We start from the raw sequence: 19,342 nt of genomic DNA, 5'->3' as shown, positions 1-19,342 counted from the left end.
TAAGATCGGTTATCGTTCCTTTCAAATTTAAAAAATGATTTAAAGTACTTTTTCAATATTGCTCTTTATTAAATTTCAAAGGCGTTTAAAGATCGATGAAGTTGTCGTCACGCCTTTGTCAGCATGGAGTCTAGCCGCAGCAGGCGACATCCTCCTGCTGTGGTGGGTTCAAACTGCCACCGGCGATTGGGTTGACGCTGCGTACCACCTGGTGATGATGTTGGTCATGGTCAACCATTGGAGCCATGTTGTCATTGGTGTGGGGTAGAGCTAAAATTACAGGAAGACCAGTTAAATATAGCGCAATCCGAGGGTTACCCATTGCGATCCTTGCCAGAAGCCATGAAGAAGGCGAGGCCCAGGAAGAGAGTGCACAGGAGTAGGAACTTCATGGTAAAGCTGGTTTGTTTGTACAGATGGCTCGGTTGCTTCTGATGCTGTAGAACTGCCCAGATTCCCTATTTATACAGATTGCATGGCCCTAAAAACCCTTCCCAGAAATTGGCAAAAACACTTGTCGTTGCACAATATGGTGGCAGCTCGTTAGTTTCAAAATAATTAATAAGTGAAATGTCGCTTGTTGTATTTGGCAGCGATGGGTAACGTTATTAACGAAACACATAAAGCTTAACAATTGATTTTTTTCCTTTTTAGTTTTTTTTGTACAATAGAGCTTCTATAATTAAACAAAAGTTATGGGAAAAATATAAGAGGGTACGCTTACAAAGCGAGGGTGTCCAAATCAACATATAGGCAAAGTAAAGGGCGAAGGGAACTAGCATTAACTAATAAAATGTCCTGGAAGCGAGCCGGAGCTCATGTACTGTTGTTGTTGCTTTGTCGCGGCTTCAGTATCAGCTTCCCCGTATCGTCACAGCTCATATTAAAGTCTCCCAGTACCGTTCGTGTTCGTGAAGTTATGATCTGCGGCGCTATGACTAGCTTTTGTATCCCCACGATGAAGAGGACGACTGGAATAGATGTAAAATAATAAATATAGGTGGCCAAAGTTAATTAAATTAGTGTCATGAAAGTAAAAATTGAGTTGGAATGAGTACTTTAAAATGTATAAAAGGTAACCCTTTTCAGGGAAATGCTTTCGTGTTAATCAGTTAACCTATCTAAATTGTGCTGACAATGGTAGCAGGCCAACTTAGCAATTGATTAGCGTATTAGGCGAAATCGTATTTGATAAGGAGTTACAAAAGATATTGATAAGTTTAAGTGTATTTCTTAATTAAGTTTCTATTAATATGATTTTCTGATACTGTCTGATACTGTACAAAAAGGTTATTGATATCATTTTTACCATTTTATTGTACTAAGAAAAAAATATTAAATATAAGACTTATAAGAATACTACTTGTTGTTCGAATACATTTCCCTAATAGCTTTCAAAAAATATGATTAGGTAATGTAAAGACCCTGTCTTAGTTCCGTGACGTATGTATACAGAAACTATGCGTTGACCTATGTACGAAATAAACTACACATACTATAACCCAAAACACTCACTCAATGTCAGCGTGGCGACTGTGAAGATGGGATGGATCCAGAGGGACTCTGTTAGTGGTACAACGGTGGTGCGTGGATCTCGTAGCCAGTACCAGGCGCTAATGGCCGTGCACATGGACATGGCGGAGAGGACAACTGCAAGAAGTTCTACTGTTATTACGGGCCGTACTGTTCTCGCTTTTTTATTATCCGGGGCTAACTTACTGCGCCAGCGGAACGTCGAGGGCCGGTACGATGAAACCACTTCGGTGAGGCGCCTCTCGAAGGCCTTTAGATCTACATAGTATATACATATGTACATACATAAATCGAAACAACGAAAACAAACCAAGTTGTTATAGTTAGTAAACATAGTCAGTTTGTTGCGCGTTTTCCGGGTTTTTAGACGTGACCTACCTTCGCAGGCTGAGGGTTCCATTGCAGCTATTTCCTCGATACTCGTGGCCGCCTTGATACGATTAAATTTAAATTTGTCCAGCTTATATATTTTTTATATAGTTTTTGATAGGATTTTCATAGCTTTCTTTCCTTTTTTTTATGTTTTTGATGTTATTCCACGTTAGTTAGCACTGCAGAAACGGGCGTTTTTCAACACTGAAACACATAGTGGTAGCGAAGGGGGCTGCATCATGTTAGCCCCCTTATATTCCTGTATATTATTGTATGTTATGTTATAAAATAATGTAGTAATTTTAAATATTAACTGGTCTTAGTAACTATATAATAAATTATATTCTTTATAACTGAATATAACTGTATATTATGTATATTTTTTTCATAGTTTAAATAATACCCTGAAAAAATGATTTTTACGCGCACACCCATGGCATAAGGTTATTTCTTACAAAACGAAACGGTCACACTCAGGCAGCTGTTGCAAAAAAAAGGCGGAAAATAAACCTTGCAAAGCATTTGTTTTATATGCGAAAAATTAGCCTAGTTTAAGTGTTAAAACTTCGCCATGAACAACACCAAAGTGCCGCCAGAGTGGAAGAGGCGTGTCAAGTCGGAATATATAAAAATCAGACAGCAGAAGCGCTACAAACGTGCCGATGAGATCAAGGAGGCGTGGATTAAAAACTGGTAAAGGCGGGAAGGGGAAGGTGGATGTCTGGAATCGTAGAAATTATTATCTATAACCCACAGGGACGAGCACAACCACAATGTACAGGATCTGTATTGTGAGTCGAAAGTTTGGCAGGCTAAACCTTATGATCCGCCGCATGTGGACTGCGTGAAACGAGCGGAAGTGACCAGCTATAATGGCATTCCCAGCGGTCCACAAAAGATTCCCATCTGCGTGATTAACGCTGTAACTCCCATACCCACCATGTACACGTGGGCTCCAACACAGCAAAACTTTATGGTCGAAGACGAGACTGTGCTTCATAATATTCCGTATATGGGCGACGAAGTCCTTGATAAGGATGGCAAGTTTATCGAGGAACTGATAAAGAATTATGATGGCAAGGTCCATGGTGATAAGGATCCTTCCTTCATGGATGATGCCATTTTCGTGGAATTGGTCCACGCCCTTATGCGTTCCTATAGCAAGGAATTGGAAGAAGCCACTCCGGGAACTTCGACTTCCATTAAAGCAGAAATATCTGTTAAACCAAAAGAAGGAGATGACGATGAGGAAGTGGATTTGGACGAGGAAGCTGAATCGACCAAGAAACCTGACAAAACTGAAAGCAAGTTGGATGTTCCTATAGTGGAGAAGAAAGAAAAGGAGGATCCGGAGGGATCTGAAGGCCCGGATGTTAAGCCTGCCGTGGAAGATGTCAAAGATAAGTTGCCCTTCCCTGCTCCCATTATATTCCAGGCCATCAGCGCTAACTTTCCAGACAAGGGCACGGCCCAGGAACTTAAAGAGAAGTAAGTTAATCAAACGAATCTTTAATAATCAAACTTGATTAAATAAATAAATAAACTGACTTTTTTTGTTGCCCTTAGGTATATTGAGCTAACAGAGCACCAGGATCCGGAGCGTCCCCAGGAGTGCACCCCCAACATAGACGGCATCAAGGCCGAAAGTGTTTCTCGAGAAAGGACTATGCACTCCTTTCACACGCTATTCTGTAGGAGATGCTTTAAATATGACTGCTTCCTGCACCGTAAGTTCAATTGTGGGAACTGCTGCCAGCTAGGTTACCTAATGACTTTACGTTTTGTTTTTGCTTTTCTTTTCTTGTTTGGAAACAATATTATCTTGCCAAAACAAAAATCTGTACTATTTCTTAAAAACCCAAAAAACGAAATTCGAAAATGTTGTATTGAAATAATTGCAATTTAGGTCACCATGTGCAGGGTGAGTCGTTGTTGTAGTTGTTGTTTCGATAACCACACGCACACACTCTCATGCCGTTAGCCCGTCCACGCCTTCGCATCCTCATCTCGCTGTCTATGAATTATAATAATCCCTCATAACTGTGGATAATTGGCTATGTTTGTCATGTGTCTAAATTGATTCTTCGGTGTTGCTCACCTCATTAAGTGTGGCTTTTCCCAGACCATTTCTATATCTCTCTCTATCGAAAAGTAACCGATTACCCTCATCCTAATCCAAAAGCGTTTCATGGTCATCTATTAATCTTGGCTAGATTAAATTATTCTAATCCCGCTGCTCTCTTTCCACAGGCTTGCAGGGACATGCTGGTCCCAATCTGCAGAAGCGGCGGTATCCGGAGTTGAAGACATTCGCCGATCCCTGTAGCAACTCTTGCTATATGTTGATTGTAAGTAAAATATTCAATAAAAATGTCTATGTTACTATATTTTCTGAATATACCAGGATGGCATGAAGGAGAAGCTGGCGGCAGATAGCAAAACCCCACCAATAGATTCCTGCAATGAGGCCAGCTCCGAAGACAGTAATGACAGTAACAGTCAGTTTAGTAACAAAGACTTTAACCATGAGAACAGCAAGGATAATGGTTTGAGTGTAAATAGCGCTGCCGTGGCCGAGATTAACTCAATTATGGGTGAGTTTTAATTCAGGCAAAGATTTTTCCAACTGTAAAACTGATTGTTTTTCCTCTCCAGCTGGCATGATGAACATTACCAGTACGCAGTGCGTCTGGACTGGCGCCGATCAGGCGCTCTATCGCGTATTGCACAAAGTTTACTTAAAGAACTATTGCGCGATTGCCCACAATATGCTGACAAAGACCTGTCGGCAGGTGTATGAGTTTGCTCAAAAGGAGGATGCAGAGTTCAGCTTTGAGGACTTGCGCCAGGACTTTACGCCTCCGCGCAAGAAGAAGAAGAAGCAACGGCTATGGTCTCTGCATTGCCGAAAGATTCAGTTGAAGAAGGACTCGTCATCGAATCATGTGTATAACTACACTCCCTGCGATCATCCCGGACATCCGTGCGATGCAAATTGCTCCTGCATTCAGACACAGAACTTCTGTGAGAAGTTCTGCAACTGTAGCAGCGATTGCCAAAATCGTTTTCCGGGTTGCCGCTGCAAGGCTCAGTGCAATACGAAGCAGTGCCCTTGTTACCTAGCGGTTCGCGAATGCGATCCGGATCTGTGCCAGGCCTGTGGAGCGGATCAATTCAAGTTGACCAAAATCACGTGCAAGAATGTTTGCGTGCAGCGGGGACTGCGTAAGAACAATTATCAAACAATGTATCTTATTTAATTAATTAGTTCTCTTTTTTCAGACAAACACTTGCTCATGGCACCTTCTGACATTGCAGGCTGGGGTATCTTCCTCAAGGAGGGCGCCCAAAAAAATGAGTTTATATCGGAATATTGTGGAGAGATAATTTCCCAAGATGAAGCTGATCGCCGTGGCAAGGTCTACGACAAGTATATGTGCTCTTTCCTTTTTAATCTAAACAACGATTTCGTTGTGGATGCCACCCGAAAGGGCAACAAGATCCGATTTGCCAACCATTCCATTAATCCCAACTGCTATGCCAAGGTGATGATGGTCACCGGAGACCATCGCATTGGAATCTTTGCCAAGCGGGCCATTCAACCTGGTGAGGAGCTCTTCTTCGACTATAGATATGGACCCACAGAGCAGCTGAAGTTCGTGGGCATCGAACGGGAAATGGAAATAGTTTAAGCAAGAGTCTACTTATGAATCTATTATCATAAAATGGAATACAACTATATTTTAAAACACATTTAAACGGACTTTGCCACATTGGCTATAATTGGTTTGGGTCGCGATTTGAATATTAATTTTTTGGTACAAACAGCGCGGACTGTATACTCGGTCCTCTGGCGACTCTTGTGCTCCTGAGCAATTGTGTGATCCAGCACTGTGCGCTCTGCTCCAGTAGTGGCATTCAGCATACTAACATCCTGGGAGGCCATACTCGTATCCAGAAGTCGTTCTCCATCATTGGTCTTGGATTTTTCCAGCACAGCAAATGGTTTATCCAGCTTTTGTTCACGACCCTGAAGAATGTGATGGCCTATGATGAGTATCTGATAATTAGAAATTAAAATAATTTATTGCTTTTTATGCTTGTTAATTTGATAAATTAGCTTACTGGTTGGCCATATTTATTGTAGTAGAGATCACCTATAAACTGGTCATGCATATTCTGGTTGCTCCTAACTTCCAAATCACCTTGCAGCTCTATAATGGCCCAATCGCCTTTGTTAGAGTTATGTCTAAAATATAAATGATGAATGTTTTTTAAATTCAGATTAACTTTTTCAATTTCACATACCCCTATTCAGTGAAAACTAATCGAAAGTTTCTTTCAGAATTTTATTCATTCTTCACAGCTGTTTACATTCTTAAGTCTACCCTCTGAACTTCTTGAACAGCGGATGAACGTTTCCCACATTCTTGCGGCGATGTTCGTAGTAAATGGCATCATCCCCGCCCGACATAGAGCTCAATCCGCCGGCTCGTCTCACGGTACCGCCAGAACCACCTGGTCGGAAGCCCGGCTCGCCCGGCAGCTTTTCATCCTCACAATCCAAATCGGAGGCAGACAAGACCAACTGGAGTAGTTGGCCCTGCTCCTCCTGAGTGCCATACATCAAATCAGAGTCCGTAGCCATACCCTTAAGATGCGTAATGACCTTGTAGCTATAGCCCTGATTCACAAGAAACCGCTGTCGCTTGCGGGAGTAGCTCATCTCCATGGTGTCCTGCGAGACGAGGGTGTAGAAGAAGGCATTGTATTCCTCGGCAATGGCACCCTTCTTGGCACGTAGAATACGACCAAGACGCTGGGCCTCTTGACGACGAGAACCTCCATGCGATGAGATCTGAATGAGCACATTGGCTTCGGGCAAATCAAAACTGGTGTCAGCCACTTTGGACACGAAAATTGTATTGACCTGAAACAAATATTCTTTTATTAGAAAATCTTTAGTTTTTTGTCTAGACCGGCTTACCTTAGAGTTAAATTTAAAGTTTTGTAGGATCTGAATACGCTCGTTCTGCGAGGTAGGACCATAGATAAATGGCTTGTTCATCTTAATGGCATAATGTTTGAGCGCAAACACATTATCCGAGAAGACAATAGTTTTATCACCTCGTTGCTCATGATATTTAATCAGAAATTGGCAGCTGCGGAACTTGGAAGGATTCATTACATAGAGGAGCATTTTCTTGGAGGTCTTGGTGGTCAGGTACTCGCGGTAGAATTCCGGCGACATAGGGCACCATACCTCAGCGCACTGGACTCGTGCAATGTATCCCTTCTTCTGCAGCTCCAACCAGTTAGCTTCGTATAGCTTGGGTCCAATGAGGAAGTTGAGATCCGCAATCTTGTCATCTTCACGAAGAAGTGTAGCCGTCAATCCCAGCTTGCAGTGGGATTGAACAATAGTGAGCACACGACGGAACATTTTAGCTGGGATTGTGTGTACCTCGTCTAGTACCATGATGCCCCACTCCTGTTCCTGGAGCCAGCGCATTGTCTGCTCGGCTTCCCAGGATCTCTTTTGTGTGTGCGTTATCATGGAGTATGTGGTCACTAAAATTCCACAACCCATGGGTTTATCTTTTGCCTCAGAAGTGAACCGGCAAATCATGCTATCGTCGGCTGTGGACCACATCTTGAACTGCTGTTTCCACTGCTCCACAGATACACCACTGTTACAAAGGACTAGCGCCCTTTTTCGCACAGTGCAGCATGCTGTGACTCCCACCAGGGATTTTCCAGCTCCACATGGGAGTACAATAACCCCCGAGCGGGCTCTTCCATTGCCAAACATCTTGCGCAGACTCTTCTCTTGATATGGGCGCAAAACGGCAGCGGGTTTAAGGTCGATATTGATGTCTGGGTTGTTAGTATCATTGCGGAAGTCATATTCAGCTAGCAGAGGATGCTCAATTTCTATGCAACGCTTCTGGATCACCTCGATCTTCTCCTGGGCAACTTCAAAAGATACTGTCTTTAGATTGGCCTCATCCTCGTCTTCCTCCTCCTTGTCGATCTTCTCGTAGAAGTCTGTGATATCCTCTGGAACTGCGGTTGTACCATCTGCAGCTGTAGCGGCTCCTCCGGAGGCTGCAGGATCCTCTGCCGGCTTGTCTTTAGCTCCTGGAGGCACCTTTGCACCAAATTGAGTTATGGCCTTGCCATCTAATGAGCCTTGGATGAAATCCTCTCCTTCGCTGCGTATCAGTCTGCATTTTTGAATTACCGGATCCTTAAGTAACTTCTGCAGTACCTCGGGATGCGGTGACTCAATAAAATACTTATTATGCTTCAAGACCAGCTTGACCTTGCCGTAGGATAGGGTGCAGAGTCTTATAAACTCCAGGATACCTTCGGGTATGCTGGTTTTACTCAATCTTTTAAGATATTCCACAATGTCATGAGTTTGCAGACCCACCGAAACTGCGGCATATAAACTGTAGGCTGTGAGTTTATATTCATGGATATGTTCGGGTCGGCATACGGGCTCTGATATGGCGATAAGGAAGTCATGGGCATGTTTGTAAACGGGTGAGAATGATTCCAGAAAGACGTGACCATTGGGAGCAACCCAAAGAGGACGGTTGCCGTGATCTGGACGAAGTTGCATCTGTGCCCGGTAATCCTTCGCCCCATATTCATCAGTATTTACATGTTCATCGTTGGTTTCTGCATTTTTCGATGCTGCCCCCGGAACACCATCGGATTCTGTGGTATCCAAACTGTCATTGTCGTCCACTAGTTGGGTGAAAGCCTCATCTTCGGCACGCCGCTTTTTGGCTGGGTTAAAAGTAGTCGATTTAAACGAAATGTGGATGGTTTTCCATTTGTCCCATACTTACCAAACTTTTCTCCACCGCTGCGATCCTTTTTTGATTTTTTTGGCGGCCCCATTTAAACAAAAAACCAACAATAACTTCACAATAAATCCGCGAAGCAAATAGAAAAATAGCAATATACCGATAGTTTTCGATTATTCATACCGTACCACAATCGATAAGTTTAATATTATATTATTTTGACTACAATTATATTTAATTCATTATATTTGGAAGTAATAGAATAGTTAGCTATAGCGATGATAGAATAAGCAAACAATTGTATAAATTATTGAATTAATAGTAAGAACTGTAAAAAAGGCGCGCAAGTGGCAACGCTATCACTTGTGGAGTCCAGAATCTGCTCCTTGTTTATACTTAATTACACCTTATACAAAGCACTGCTTTTAATGCATTTCAATTTACTTACGTCTTTACTAAAATGGGCATGATGTTTTGTGTTGGTACAATAAATAGTAGCTGTTAAATCGCTATATAAACAAATATCACACCGCGTCAACTCTTCTTCTTCGTTTGACTGATAGGCAATAACCATAGCCTAAAAGCAATCAGCTGTTTATATGTTTTCTTTTTTTCCGCAGTGGCGCTTTAGTCGATACTAAAATGTTAGGATACATAGTTACTAACAGAAATGTTAAGAAATGTTGACAATATTATCAACATGTTGCTAAGGCATAGCTATGATTATTTCATTTCCGATCCGAAGTGCTTTGAAATAATGCTCATCCGATGTAAAAAATCCTTACTGTGCTCAAACAATGACCACCGAAAAGAAGAAACATTCACCAAAAAAGAAGACCGGAGATCACAAGTCGAAAAAGAAATCAAACTCTAAAAAAGACAATTCACATTCCAATCTTTCAAAAATATGTTACTTCATAGCTGTCTCCGATCTTCTGCATGCCCTATATTTCACCGTTCAAGCCATGATTCTATTGGTTAAGCAGGTAGGTGTTATTAAATTAAATATCAAATATTTCTTTGGGGCATAGCAACGTCAATCACTGTGGATTGGGATCGGCTAAAAGAGTTTTCACTCATTATTCTTGGCATATGTAAGTTAAGCATAAATATTACAAACATTTAATTATAACTTTTTAATAACTTTCTCTCAGTTATCGAAAGCGCCTGCATATATCTCATTCATCGCTATTATCAGGTTATGGGTGAAAAGCCAAAGAAAAGGACCTTATGCTGTAAGCTGCCTCTAAACTAGTATAAGTTACTAGCTAATTTATTTCTTTATATTAATAGGTGGCGGCAATAATGACAAGAAAAAGGCGAATAAAAGTCCTAAAAAGAAGAAAGCCAAAAAGAAGACATAAATGTTTATTTCATAAAGTTGAAAAACGTTCAGTTGGCTTTGTTTTTTTCACCAAAAAATAAATATATTTTTATAAGTATTTTAAAAAATAATTGAATAATTCACTTAATGACTAAATATATTTCTTAAAAATGGTTTTTGAATGGGGAGAGTGGAATTTACCAAAGGATAATCTCCTAAGGACTTGTTTTCTGATTGCAGCCTTTGAGTTATTAAGATCGCTGTATTTCTCATTTAGTTCAGTTTCTGTCATGTTAGTGCATGTAAGTATTTAAAAGCCTTTTTTAATTTGAATAATTACTAGTTATAATATATTACTAGACGAATTCGTACACCATAATAGCTTTCATAAGCACATTGGCTTGGATTTTAACCGTTGTGGTACTTACTGTGGGTCTATGGAAGGTAAGTAATCTTTAAAGATGATTATTCATTTATTTTTATTTATCCTTAATATAGAATCGTCCAACTCTTCTTGTTTTTTGGCTCTTATTTTCTGGCTTTGCCACTGCCACGGACATTATTTATCTGATATGGAATGTAACAGCTTCGCCTGTTTTCGATGAACAACATTTCAAGCACTGGACTATGTCATACTTTGGAATTTGTAAGGTTTCTTAAAAAAAATATTTCAAACATAATTTAATTCAAAGTACTTGCAGTTTATGAGTGCACATGCTTGTACTTGGTATTCAGATATTTTAAGAGATTATATTCCTACTCACTTCTGGAAGGCGCTAACTACGATTGGACCTCAAATTATACTAAAGAGTCAGCAAGTGAAACAACCTCTTCAACATCATTTACAAAGACCTCTGAAAAGACAACTGAGAGAAATTAATTTAACTTGGATAACGTGAAGAAGTTCTTTTGATGGTCCCAGACTAGCGGACATTCCTTATGAATTACAAAAAATAAAAGAAAAAATAAAATATTTATTTCATGTAATCGCTAGATTTCTATTTACCAACCAAGTGGGAGGGGCAAATCAATTCCCGCCCCCGCACAAACAATAATAATAATTGACTTACACAGTTTTCCATCTATTTTCCGATTTTGCCTTGGAGGACCAGAACGGAAGCTAGTCACGTTGCCAACGGGGGACCAGGACCAGGACTAGAACCATGACCAGGACAAGGGCAATCCAATCTCCAGGGCCTGCTGACAAAACAAATGCCATAAATGAGGAGCGGACAGATGGTCGCACAAACTTGTCATATCGTAGTTGGCAAAAGACAATTTACATTGGTTAAGAATGGTTTGGGAATCCGCTTATCTAGAAAGTTAATAAAATTTGTTATAAACGAATAAATATTATTTTGTCCAAATAGAATACAAATATTTTATAATACTTTGATCAAATTAGTTTTAATTTCAGTTATCACTTCACTTGCCCACTTTCCAATCGCGCCTGACCACTGTGCGCTGTCTGGGACTTTTGGCAATCAAACGGCATTGATTAACAGGCCGCCAAGAACGAAGCCCCTTCTCCTCTTGGCAAGTACGTGCTTATCATCATTATAGCTTTGATTTAGTAGACAACATTGCCAGTGATGTGATGAACCTTAGCCGGGGCAATGGGGTCGAACTCTGATGGATATTTAGTGCCGTGCGCCTATTGCATCGCACTGCTGGACTTCATATCCGCCGTGCTATTCGCAATTATCTCAGGAGTGGTATTTGCCAAGCATGTAAGACGATTTGCTTATCCTTTCGTAGAAATTATGGTTTAATTTCGGTTATTTCCAGGGTAATTGGTCAGCCTTGGTGGCACTGATCTTTACCATCTTATGGATGGTCATTATCATAGTCCTTCTGGCGGGTATCTACAGGAGGAAACTAGGATTGGTGCGATTTTGGTTGGTGTTCACGTGCCTGGGCATACTTCTAGATGGAATTATACTGCTTTATGGTCTGACTTTGGCCATATCAGTGAACTGGGAGGGTGTGAAGATAACAGTGCTGCCATTCGTAGGATTGGGTTGGTATTGGTCTAATTTTCTTTTGAAAGATCATTTTTTTATCCCTTACAGCTGTGGAAATGACCTTTGTCTACATCGTTTATCTATTTTATCTGGATATGATTGGTTATATTCCGCCGGAAACGCGCTACGAAGAGCGTCCCAGAGAAAAGAGTGGCGGCCAGGTGGAATATTCCGAAGAAAAAGAAAAGGAAAAGCCCTCGGATCGCAAGGATCTTAAACGCAAGGAAAAACAAGCCAAGGAGCGCATGAAGAAAGATAAAGCTGTTCTCAAAAAACTACAAAAACAAATGAAGAAGTGAACTTATTTGTTTTTTTAAAACGATTTTAATATTAATTGTTTAGATATATTTTTTAATAATATAATTTACGATAAATATTTAACGAACATCTCTGTTTTACTTGGTTCTTGAAAAGCATTCTTAATTAGAGCTCTAAAAAGCGCAGTGTCCTTTGTCTTCGTTCGCGTCTGGGGCAAAGCTCTTTAACTTTTATCACATCTAGGATGCGGGGACCTCTTCACATCCATACAAACCACTCACACAGACTTGCGTGCGCCAATGTTAAACACAAAATCCTTTTAAAATAATTTGCTCAACAGCGAGTAAAGAAAAAATCAAGAAATGTACGTTAAAATTCAGAGAATACGAAGAGGTTAATACCCTGCAAAAAGAAATAATAATGTAGTTAGTTTGATACCGCTAAAATATGTTTTTTTATATGCTTTTTATTACACATTAAATATTATTAAACAACTTTAATCTACGGCTCCGAACTGTCGTCAGTGTAACGAAGAAAACTCAGCTTCATGGGATGTGATGGTGCGTTATGAACGATTTTTCCTCTAGGATGTTGAAGTTGAGGATACTTCTTGGGCTGGTCATTTGCATCATGTAGCCGATGGCGACTGGGATGTTTACCAGAATGACCTTCTTGTAACAGTTTCGACTTTATAGCTTGGTGGCAGGCTTTACAAAAGGCCAAGGTCACATAAAATCGTTGAACTATGTAAAGGAAAATGCACTCCACGACTGAAAGAAACCAAAAATGAATTAAAAGAGATCTCTAATATTGCACTCACTCAATCCCAGCAGCAGCAGCAATCCATTTTTGACCAGACCCGTTTGGAAAGTGCTCTCGTTGAATACGGCATACAAAATCAGGCACATCTCCACCAGGATGCCAAGGCAGGAGAAGATAAGCCAGGCACGAACACAACTGGGTTTGCGCTGTAATTAGGCGAGGGAAACCATCACACAGCCTTCGATTGGAAATCACATTTTATATACCCCATGAATGCCAATCAGTAGCATCAGAATCATAGATACCCAGAAAATGCCAAAAATAGAAGCGAATATTGTCAGCCAACTCAGCTGGGAAAGAGGGAAAATTCCTAGAGATTCTTTATAGTTATAGTTTAGATTGCCTTACGTGTGTGCAGATTGTCTTAAAACTGACAATGGCAAAGAGCAGGGCGGCAGCCAGGTCAAAGCATCCTATAGCATAGGCCCATATCAATAGCCAATTCCTGCTGGAATCCATGTCGAAAATAGAAAATATGATTTTGAAGAACTAACAAATGCAAATCTGATCATTTTCTTTTAAAAATACATTTCATTTTTCTGGGTTATTTATAAGTTTTTATGACAGAGAAATAAAACATGGACCTATCACATAAAAGGATAATGGACTTCAAGTTCTCATCAACGAAAAAACTCCTTTCGGCAGGGTATCAAAGCGGAAACGGAAACGGCAGCCAAGTCTCGCTGCTATGGCTGTCGCATCTATTTATGCAGGGAAAAAATGAGACATACCACGATATATATATATATATATATAAATATATTTACCCATACATAATGCCATGCTGATGAAATACGTGCGGCAGCAGCTCACACGCACACAGCCATTACTCTTCCTCTGCGAGTGTGTGTGAGGGGGTGCGTGGGAGGGTGAAAGCAAGGGGAATCCCCGTTGACAAATATAATTTACTTTTTTCGCGCTCATTTGCAACTCGGGTGAAGATGTGAGAGCAGCAGCCCGGCTCGATCCCCCGGGGTGCGACAAAACCTTTTTAAACATCTCACTTCCAGTTTAAGTTTTCCCATCAGGAGCAACAGGAAAGAAACTTGAGAAGGAAAATGGTTGGCTTTTTACCTAATTTTATGGAATTTAAAATTGTTAATCTCACTTGTTTAAAATAAATTTTAAGCAGTTGGTTTTTAATATTTTCTTTATGATATTTAAGAAAGAATTTTTCTAATTTTTCTTCCCATTTCACAAATATTTTGCATATTCTATGAGAACTTAACATATTTAAGCTTTCAATCTTCAGAGAGAGAGATTGAGTTTATTTACCCCAATAAAATTGTTTATTTCTGCCATTTTAAGCATCTATGTGTGTGCAGATGCCAAACAGTTTATTAAGCAATCAAAATTCAAATGTTTATTTTAAATATTTTATTTATTTTCAGGAAAAACTTAGCAAAATTCGTCAACAAAAATGTTATTTGAGACTTCATAACTAACAACTAAAGGGAAGAGGTATAAAATTAGTGAACATGATGAATGCCTTGGATGCCTTTGGGATGGCCATTGGCTGGATGGACATTGTGGGCGTGTTTTTCTTCGAGGTGATAATGTTCTATATGATGAGACGCCGTCGCTTGGCAAAGGACATAGAAGACGTCTCAATTGAAGCTCAAATGGAAAGCAAAAGAGATCCATTGCCCAGTAAGGAAAAGCAAAAAAACATACATATACATTCATTTTTTCCTTTTTTTTAGACCTGTTAAGCAGAAAAAGGCTGACTGAGAGCGAAAACGTTTGGATATTTTGGGGCTACCTGTTGATGCTGAATGTCTGGGTTGTGATTACACTGCTCATGATTGCTGGCATCTCATTGGTGGGTGAACAAAATATCCCGGGGATATTCCATTAAAACCATTTTGGTTATACATTTTGTTTCAGCACAAACCGGAGCTTATGGTGTTTTGGTTGATTTGGTGCGCCTGTGGCCTGGTCTTCGATGTCCTCTTCATTTTCTGGTGGGTCTACGAACTTTTTGTGGGCGATGTCATCGAAGCGCTGACCAATATTTTGATCTCTCTGCTAACTATGGGTGAGTTTTAGATAAGCAAATGATTTAATTATTGATTTATACTTATTGTTTAGGAATTGAATTTGGCTTCATCTATGTCATTTATACCATCTACTTGAACTTGTCCAACGAACCAATGAACTTAGCAACGATGAGTTCAATGTGGGCGAAAAGTTAGAAAAGTCCCTAAGGATGATCTCTAATCCAAAGAAATACATTTAAATTTGTTGATTTCGTTTTTAGAAGTTAAATTAAATTGAAAAAATTAAAAATAAAATAATCTATCTTTGTAGTGATATGAATCTTGACGGCAGACCACAAACTCATTAGCCAGCAGCTTCCCGGGGGTCATAGGTCATTGTTCACGCAGCCTCAGACAGAGGAACATATTTTGTATCTGTTGTGCCCGTCGCCTCTTGTTTTCCTTTTTTTTCCTGTACTTCATCTTTGGAGGGCTTTTGTAGTTTTTAATGGTCTGCAGCCAGGAAATTGATTCATTTCCGTTTTTTGTTCTGCGCTTCCGTTCTTGTCTGCTCTTCCTTTGCCGCTTAAAATCACCAGTTTTTGAGTCCGCCGCACCAGAACTAAAATCAAATTCAAGCTGTATTAGTCCTAATTCGGCATCTAATTCCATTTGTCGAGCTTTCGAGTTTCGGAACAAAGTGCGGGGTTTGTCAACTGTCACTTGCAACGCGAAGCCAAAGTGAAAAGCAAAATATTTCTTCTTTATTAAACATTGCTGGGAGTCCGTTTATTTTTCCACTTTTTTTTTTCGTTATTTATATATACAATACTTTGTTTTTTTTTTGTGGGTTTCTTTGGGTCCCATGCCCGCCAGTGGTCGTCCTCCAAGGAGCGACTGGCTGCTCAAATTTATTGTTTGCAAATTGAAATTCTTGTCGACACGCACGAGCAAATCCATTGGGAATGCACAGCATAGCGTCCCGAGCATCGCTGAATTTCAGCATCTCAGCAGCTCGTCAGCGTCATAGTCAGAATTTGGATTTGGATGCGGGCTGGCTAGAGCTTTTGGGGGACATCCGGTTGGGGGCGTAACACTGGCACTGGGACGGATTTGATGGCTTTTGTGCTTGGGCAACAGCTCATCATGGCTTTTTAGTATTTATTAAGACTCTGATGTGCCATGAAACATATTTTGGAAAAAGAAAAAAAAATTAGCAAATATTTTAGAGCAACGTTGACGAACGGAAAACTGCGGTTTATGGGTGCCCAAAAAAAGGCAGACGTAGATATCGAAAAGCTTTGCGTTATTTTCCACAGAAATCTAGTCGCTCTTCAGGATGGAGTGCTCTTGGAACACGTGTCTTGTTGTCTGACTTAAGTCGATACTCTGTCAAGGACACTCGTTCGGTAATCAGCTTATAAAAGGTATTTAAAAGAGTCATTCTTGAATGAAATACAATTGGGAGTGAGGAATATAATATACTTTAAGCTATGAAGATCGAATGGTTGTGTTTCTCAGTCGTAGAGGTTGTTCTCTTTCCAGGTGGGTTTGTACTCTACTATTGAAGTTAGAGAGCTGTTTGTCGCTGAGTCAGAGCTTCGAAGTGCTATATATAAAGCAGTTTCCCTGGCTAAGTAGTTCAGTCAACTGGAAAAATGCGGACATTATACATATCGGTTGTAATCTGCTGCCTTATCTTAATACAGAAAGGTGACCTATGGAAAATCTTTATTTTAACTTAAACTGAAAAAGTGCATCTAGGTCAAGCTGATGAAATTTTTATGGTAGCTGAGGGTTCCTCGGACATGAGCTTCTTTGACAGGTCAGGGCAGCCAGGTAGACCTGGCCCAGGCATTCCTGGACAACCTGGACATGGAATTCCTGGCCGACCTGGCCGGCGAGGCAGACCAGGAAGTCCAGGAGCGCCAGGAGGAGCAGGTGGCATTGGTGGAACGGGCGGTGATGGAGGGGCAGGTGGAGCAGGCGGACGAGCAATGAGCGGAGGATATTGGAGGAAAGGTATTTCATTGGGTCAAAGGCGAGCAGAGCCAAGGTCACATAGTTATTTGTTTTAAGTGATTTCAATTTATAATTCATATTAATTATTATCAAAAAAACTAAAGACATATATTATAAAAAATTCTGTTATATATCAAAATGAATTTTTCTTAAAATGATTAATAAAAAAAATGTATTTTAATGCCAGTAATTGTTGGATATTTTCTGCTTGAACTATGTAAAGGTTTTTTCACACTGTAACTGAACAAATTTTAAATAATTTGCAAACGTCAGTAAATAACGGAAAGAATGCTGCTTAAATGTTTGCAAAACATTTAAAAATCAAATAAAAATAACAAGTTACTTTTGTTCTGTTTAAAACTAATGACAGGCATACAAATGTTTTTTAATGATTAATTTTCAGCCCAACACAACCTGTAAGAACCTAAATTAGAGTTCTCAGAAAATACAAATTGCAAAAAGTTCTGGGATTGCTAACTAGCCATAAAAACTTCATCTTTATTGTGTTTTTCCCATACTAATTAGTTTTCTTTGTTAGAATGTAGTCGTTGCCCACACATTCCACCTGCTACACCATTCACTAAGCAATTTTAATTAAATTATATAAGAACACTCATACCCTGGAGTACCTTGACTCACCTGGCGCTGGCATAATCAATACCGCTGCTCAACTATTCAGCACTCAATACATTTCATTTACAGGTAGGTGAGTGAAGAAAAAAAGTCCATCGGAATGGCAAAGTCTACGCAGGAAATTGATTGATTTCCGCAACGTGGTAGCAAGGAAAAACGGAAAAATATTGCCTTTTGTAGTAGATTTTAGGGAGGGAGCATGGCAGGATTACACCTTGGGTCAGGGGTAATGGTAATGTGGGCAATTAGTTGGTTACGAGATGGTGGAGACGTTGCCACTATATCATCAGCACCATAAACCCCCCTAAGGCGTATGTTTTCCCATACCAAACACCCACACTAAACGCACGTGTGTTTGTGTAGGTGTGTGAGGGTCCTGCAGGAGTTTGAACACAAGTACTTGTGGTGGCAAGCATAAACATGGACGAAATCTATATACTATACAAAACAGTAACATAACGCGATGCACTCACACACCAACTAACATCCTGTCATGATGATATGTTTTTAGGGGGGAGAGGACCGGGGGGAATGGTGCATTTTGGCATAGTTTTCGGGGGTCTTTGTTTGCATATCCTTGGCACTGGCAAAGCACGTATGTGTTTGCAAGTTAAAAGCTAAAGCTCTTCTCGTTACATGCTCAATTAAACTGGAAATGACACCGCTGGAAGCTTAAGTCACGCTTTATATAGTTTGGCATTTCAAGTTGCATTTGTTGGTGGAGAATCGAGATAACTATCTATCTGGGTCTCTGTAGAGAGCCAGGTGGCTAAAATGTATTGCATAAAAAATGCATATTATAGAAGCAAGTTTAATTTTCATTAAAGATTCTTTCAGGTTTTATTCTAATTCTTAATTCGTAAACAATTTTCCTTCATATTCTTCAAAACATTTTAGCAGCCTTTGTCGCCTGTGCCAGCGCACTCATTGTATTCCGGCAAATGGAATCCAAAAGTGCCTTTCAAAAGAGTCAATTTGTAAAGCAAACTCTTGCCTGTGCCATGCATGTTTATTAAACCATTTAAAAAGGTGAACTGCACTTTACCATACCATACAGGGCAAGTACACTGAGCGAATTCGCGATGCACTTTACCAAAATTTTGCACTTTGTCATACTGCCTTGGGGCAAATAATCGAGGACGCGAAATTGCTTTAGGCGAAGGTGGTGAACACAAAGGCGGCTGGCAATTAGCGCGAGTTGGATCCTCCATAATGTGCTTAGTCATGGAGGAGACCTTAAGGGGTGGTGGCGAGGTGGGGAACGGGGGTTGTTTGAGGGGGCAAAGGCGACAGGACACGTGCCACACTCACACGTAGAATCCAGTCAGCCGCCGATGAAAGCCCGCACCTAATAGTACGACGGCTTGCAACATTGTTTTCCCAGGCTATATAGTGGAAAAGTTAGCCCCAAACAGGACTTGACACACTCTCTCACTCACTCACTCACTCACTTTCTCACTAACACACTGTCGCACTTGGAATTGCAAATCAGTCGACTAATGTGTACATAATCAGTCATGTCCCAACATGTGAATTCCATTAGTGATACACGGCCAT

General features: G+C 40.3%; 11 protein-coding genes across 13 annotated transcripts; 6 read left to right on the top strand and 5 right to left on the bottom strand.

Annotated features, from left to right (window-relative positions):
- Nucleotides 1-45: 45 nt before the first annotated feature.
- Nucleotides 46-454, bottom strand: LOC108114355. The gene is made up of 2 exons (XM_017225297.1): nucleotides 335-454; nucleotides 46-270 (listed from the first exon to the last, which is right to left on the bottom strand). Exons 1-2 carry the CDS (start codon nucleotides 390-392, stop codon nucleotides 131-133), a joined length of 198 nt encoding a protein of 65 aa, XP_017080786.1. The 5' UTR covers nucleotides 393-454; the 3' UTR covers nucleotides 46-130.
- Nucleotides 455-558: 104 nt separating this feature from the next.
- LOC108114354 (nuclear envelope phosphatase-regulatory subunit 1 homolog) lies at nucleotides 559-2,077 on the bottom strand. Of its 2 annotated transcripts, none has more exons than XM_017225294.2 (4): nucleotides 1,912-2,077; nucleotides 1,720-1,791; nucleotides 1,516-1,662; nucleotides 559-971 (listed from the first exon to the last, which is right to left on the bottom strand). In XM_017225294.2, the coding sequence occupies exons 1-4, from the start codon at nucleotides 1,931-1,933 to the stop codon at nucleotides 817-819; spliced, it is 396 nt and encodes a 131-aa protein (XP_017080783.1). In that variant the 5' UTR covers nucleotides 1,934-2,077; the 3' UTR covers nucleotides 559-816. The 2 variants fall into 2 exon arrangements, with proteins under 2 accessions (XP_017080783.1, XP_017080785.1); XM_017225296.2 differs by having other exon boundaries at nucleotides 1,516-1,650; nucleotides 1,912-2,074.
- Nucleotides 2,078-2,368: 291 nt separating this feature from the next.
- On the top strand, nucleotides 2,369-5,658 carry LOC108114574 (histone-lysine N-methyltransferase E(z)). Of its 2 annotated transcripts, XM_017225625.1 has the most exons (8): nucleotides 2,369-2,598; nucleotides 2,662-3,393; nucleotides 3,472-3,632; nucleotides 3,812-3,826; nucleotides 4,156-4,253; nucleotides 4,310-4,499; nucleotides 4,561-5,130; nucleotides 5,188-5,658. In XM_017225625.1, exons 1-8 carry the CDS (start codon nucleotides 2,477-2,479, stop codon nucleotides 5,595-5,597), a joined length of 2,298 nt encoding a protein of 765 aa, XP_017081114.1. In that variant the 5' UTR covers nucleotides 2,369-2,476; the 3' UTR covers nucleotides 5,598-5,658. The 2 variants fall into 2 exon arrangements, with proteins under 2 accessions (XP_017081114.1, XP_017081115.1); XM_017225626.1 differs by lacking the exon at nucleotides 3,812-3,826.
- LOC108114575 (chromosome transmission fidelity protein 8 homolog) lies at nucleotides 5,627-9,287 on the bottom strand. Its single transcript, XM_017225627.2, has 3 exons — nucleotides 9,172-9,287; nucleotides 6,031-6,154; nucleotides 5,627-5,965 (listed from the first exon to the last, which is right to left on the bottom strand). Exons 1-3 carry the CDS (start codon nucleotides 9,189-9,191, stop codon nucleotides 5,660-5,662), a joined length of 450 nt encoding a protein of 149 aa, XP_017081116.1. The 5' UTR covers nucleotides 9,192-9,287; the 3' UTR covers nucleotides 5,627-5,659.
- LOC108114573 (general transcription and DNA repair factor IIH helicase subunit XPB) lies at nucleotides 6,241-8,885 on the bottom strand. Its single transcript, XM_017225624.1, has 3 exons — nucleotides 8,766-8,885; nucleotides 6,893-8,703; nucleotides 6,241-6,835 (listed from the first exon to the last, which is right to left on the bottom strand). The coding sequence occupies exons 1-3, from the start codon at nucleotides 8,815-8,817 to the stop codon at nucleotides 6,290-6,292; spliced, it is 2,409 nt and encodes an 802-aa protein (XP_017081113.1). The 5' UTR covers nucleotides 8,818-8,885; the 3' UTR covers nucleotides 6,241-6,289.
- Nucleotides 9,288-9,482: 195 nt separating the features above from the next.
- Nucleotides 9,483-10,117, top strand: LOC108114086. Its single transcript, XM_041818325.1, is given in 4 exon segments — nucleotides 9,483-9,719; nucleotides 9,722-9,817; nucleotides 9,878-9,958; nucleotides 10,017-10,117. Coding segments are annotated over 4 exon segments (447 nt in total). The 5' UTR covers nucleotides 9,483-9,520; the 3' UTR covers nucleotides 10,088-10,117.
- A 104-nt stretch (nucleotides 10,118-10,221) lies between these two features.
- Nucleotides 10,222-11,040, top strand: LOC108114072. The gene is made up of 4 exons (XM_017224826.2): nucleotides 10,222-10,349; nucleotides 10,408-10,491; nucleotides 10,546-10,693; nucleotides 10,749-11,040. The coding sequence occupies exons 1-4, from the start codon at nucleotides 10,338-10,340 to the stop codon at nucleotides 10,925-10,927; spliced, it is 423 nt and encodes a 140-aa protein (XP_017080315.2). The 5' UTR covers nucleotides 10,222-10,337; the 3' UTR covers nucleotides 10,928-11,040.
- A 619-nt stretch (nucleotides 11,041-11,659) lies between these two features.
- LOC108114083 lies at nucleotides 11,660-12,391 on the top strand. The gene is made up of 3 exons (XM_017224837.1): nucleotides 11,660-11,777; nucleotides 11,836-12,067; nucleotides 12,120-12,391. Exons 1-3 carry the CDS (start codon nucleotides 11,664-11,666, stop codon nucleotides 12,368-12,370), a joined length of 597 nt encoding a protein of 198 aa, XP_017080326.1. The 5' UTR covers nucleotides 11,660-11,663; the 3' UTR covers nucleotides 12,371-12,391.
- Nucleotides 12,392-12,777: 386 nt separating this feature from the next.
- Nucleotides 12,778-13,619, bottom strand: LOC108114075. Its single transcript, XM_017224830.1, has 4 exons — nucleotides 13,500-13,619; nucleotides 13,358-13,441; nucleotides 13,150-13,297; nucleotides 12,778-13,099 (listed from the first exon to the last, which is right to left on the bottom strand). The coding sequence occupies exons 1-4, from the start codon at nucleotides 13,608-13,610 to the stop codon at nucleotides 12,831-12,833; spliced, it is 612 nt and encodes a 203-aa protein (XP_017080319.1). The 5' UTR covers nucleotides 13,611-13,619; the 3' UTR covers nucleotides 12,778-12,830.
- A 918-nt stretch (nucleotides 13,620-14,537) lies between these two features.
- LOC108114079 lies at nucleotides 14,538-15,434 on the top strand. The gene is made up of 4 exons (XM_017224834.1): nucleotides 14,538-14,801; nucleotides 14,855-14,973; nucleotides 15,039-15,189; nucleotides 15,243-15,434. Exons 1-4 carry the CDS (start codon nucleotides 14,630-14,632, stop codon nucleotides 15,344-15,346), a joined length of 546 nt encoding a protein of 181 aa, XP_017080323.1. The 5' UTR covers nucleotides 14,538-14,629; the 3' UTR covers nucleotides 15,347-15,434.
- Nucleotides 15,435-16,763: 1,329 nt separating this feature from the next.
- Nucleotides 16,764-17,516, top strand: LOC108114050 (uncharacterized PE-PGRS family protein PE_PGRS10). The gene is made up of 2 exons (XM_017224803.1): nucleotides 16,764-16,843; nucleotides 16,895-17,516. Exons 1-2 carry the CDS (start codon nucleotides 16,789-16,791, stop codon nucleotides 17,206-17,208), a joined length of 369 nt encoding a protein of 122 aa, XP_017080292.1. The 5' UTR covers nucleotides 16,764-16,788; the 3' UTR covers nucleotides 17,209-17,516.
- Nucleotides 17,517-19,342: the final 1,826 nt, after the last annotated feature.

The sequence above is a fragment of the Drosophila eugracilis genome, unplaced genomic scaffold, assembly GCF_018153835.1.
Source record: "Drosophila eugracilis isolate 14026-0451.02 unplaced genomic scaffold, ASM1815383v1 contig_2154, whole genome shotgun sequence".
Taxonomy (NCBI): Eukaryota; Metazoa; Arthropoda; class Insecta; order Diptera; family Drosophilidae; genus Drosophila; species Drosophila eugracilis.
This window is presented reverse-complemented; position numbering and strand designations above follow the sequence as displayed.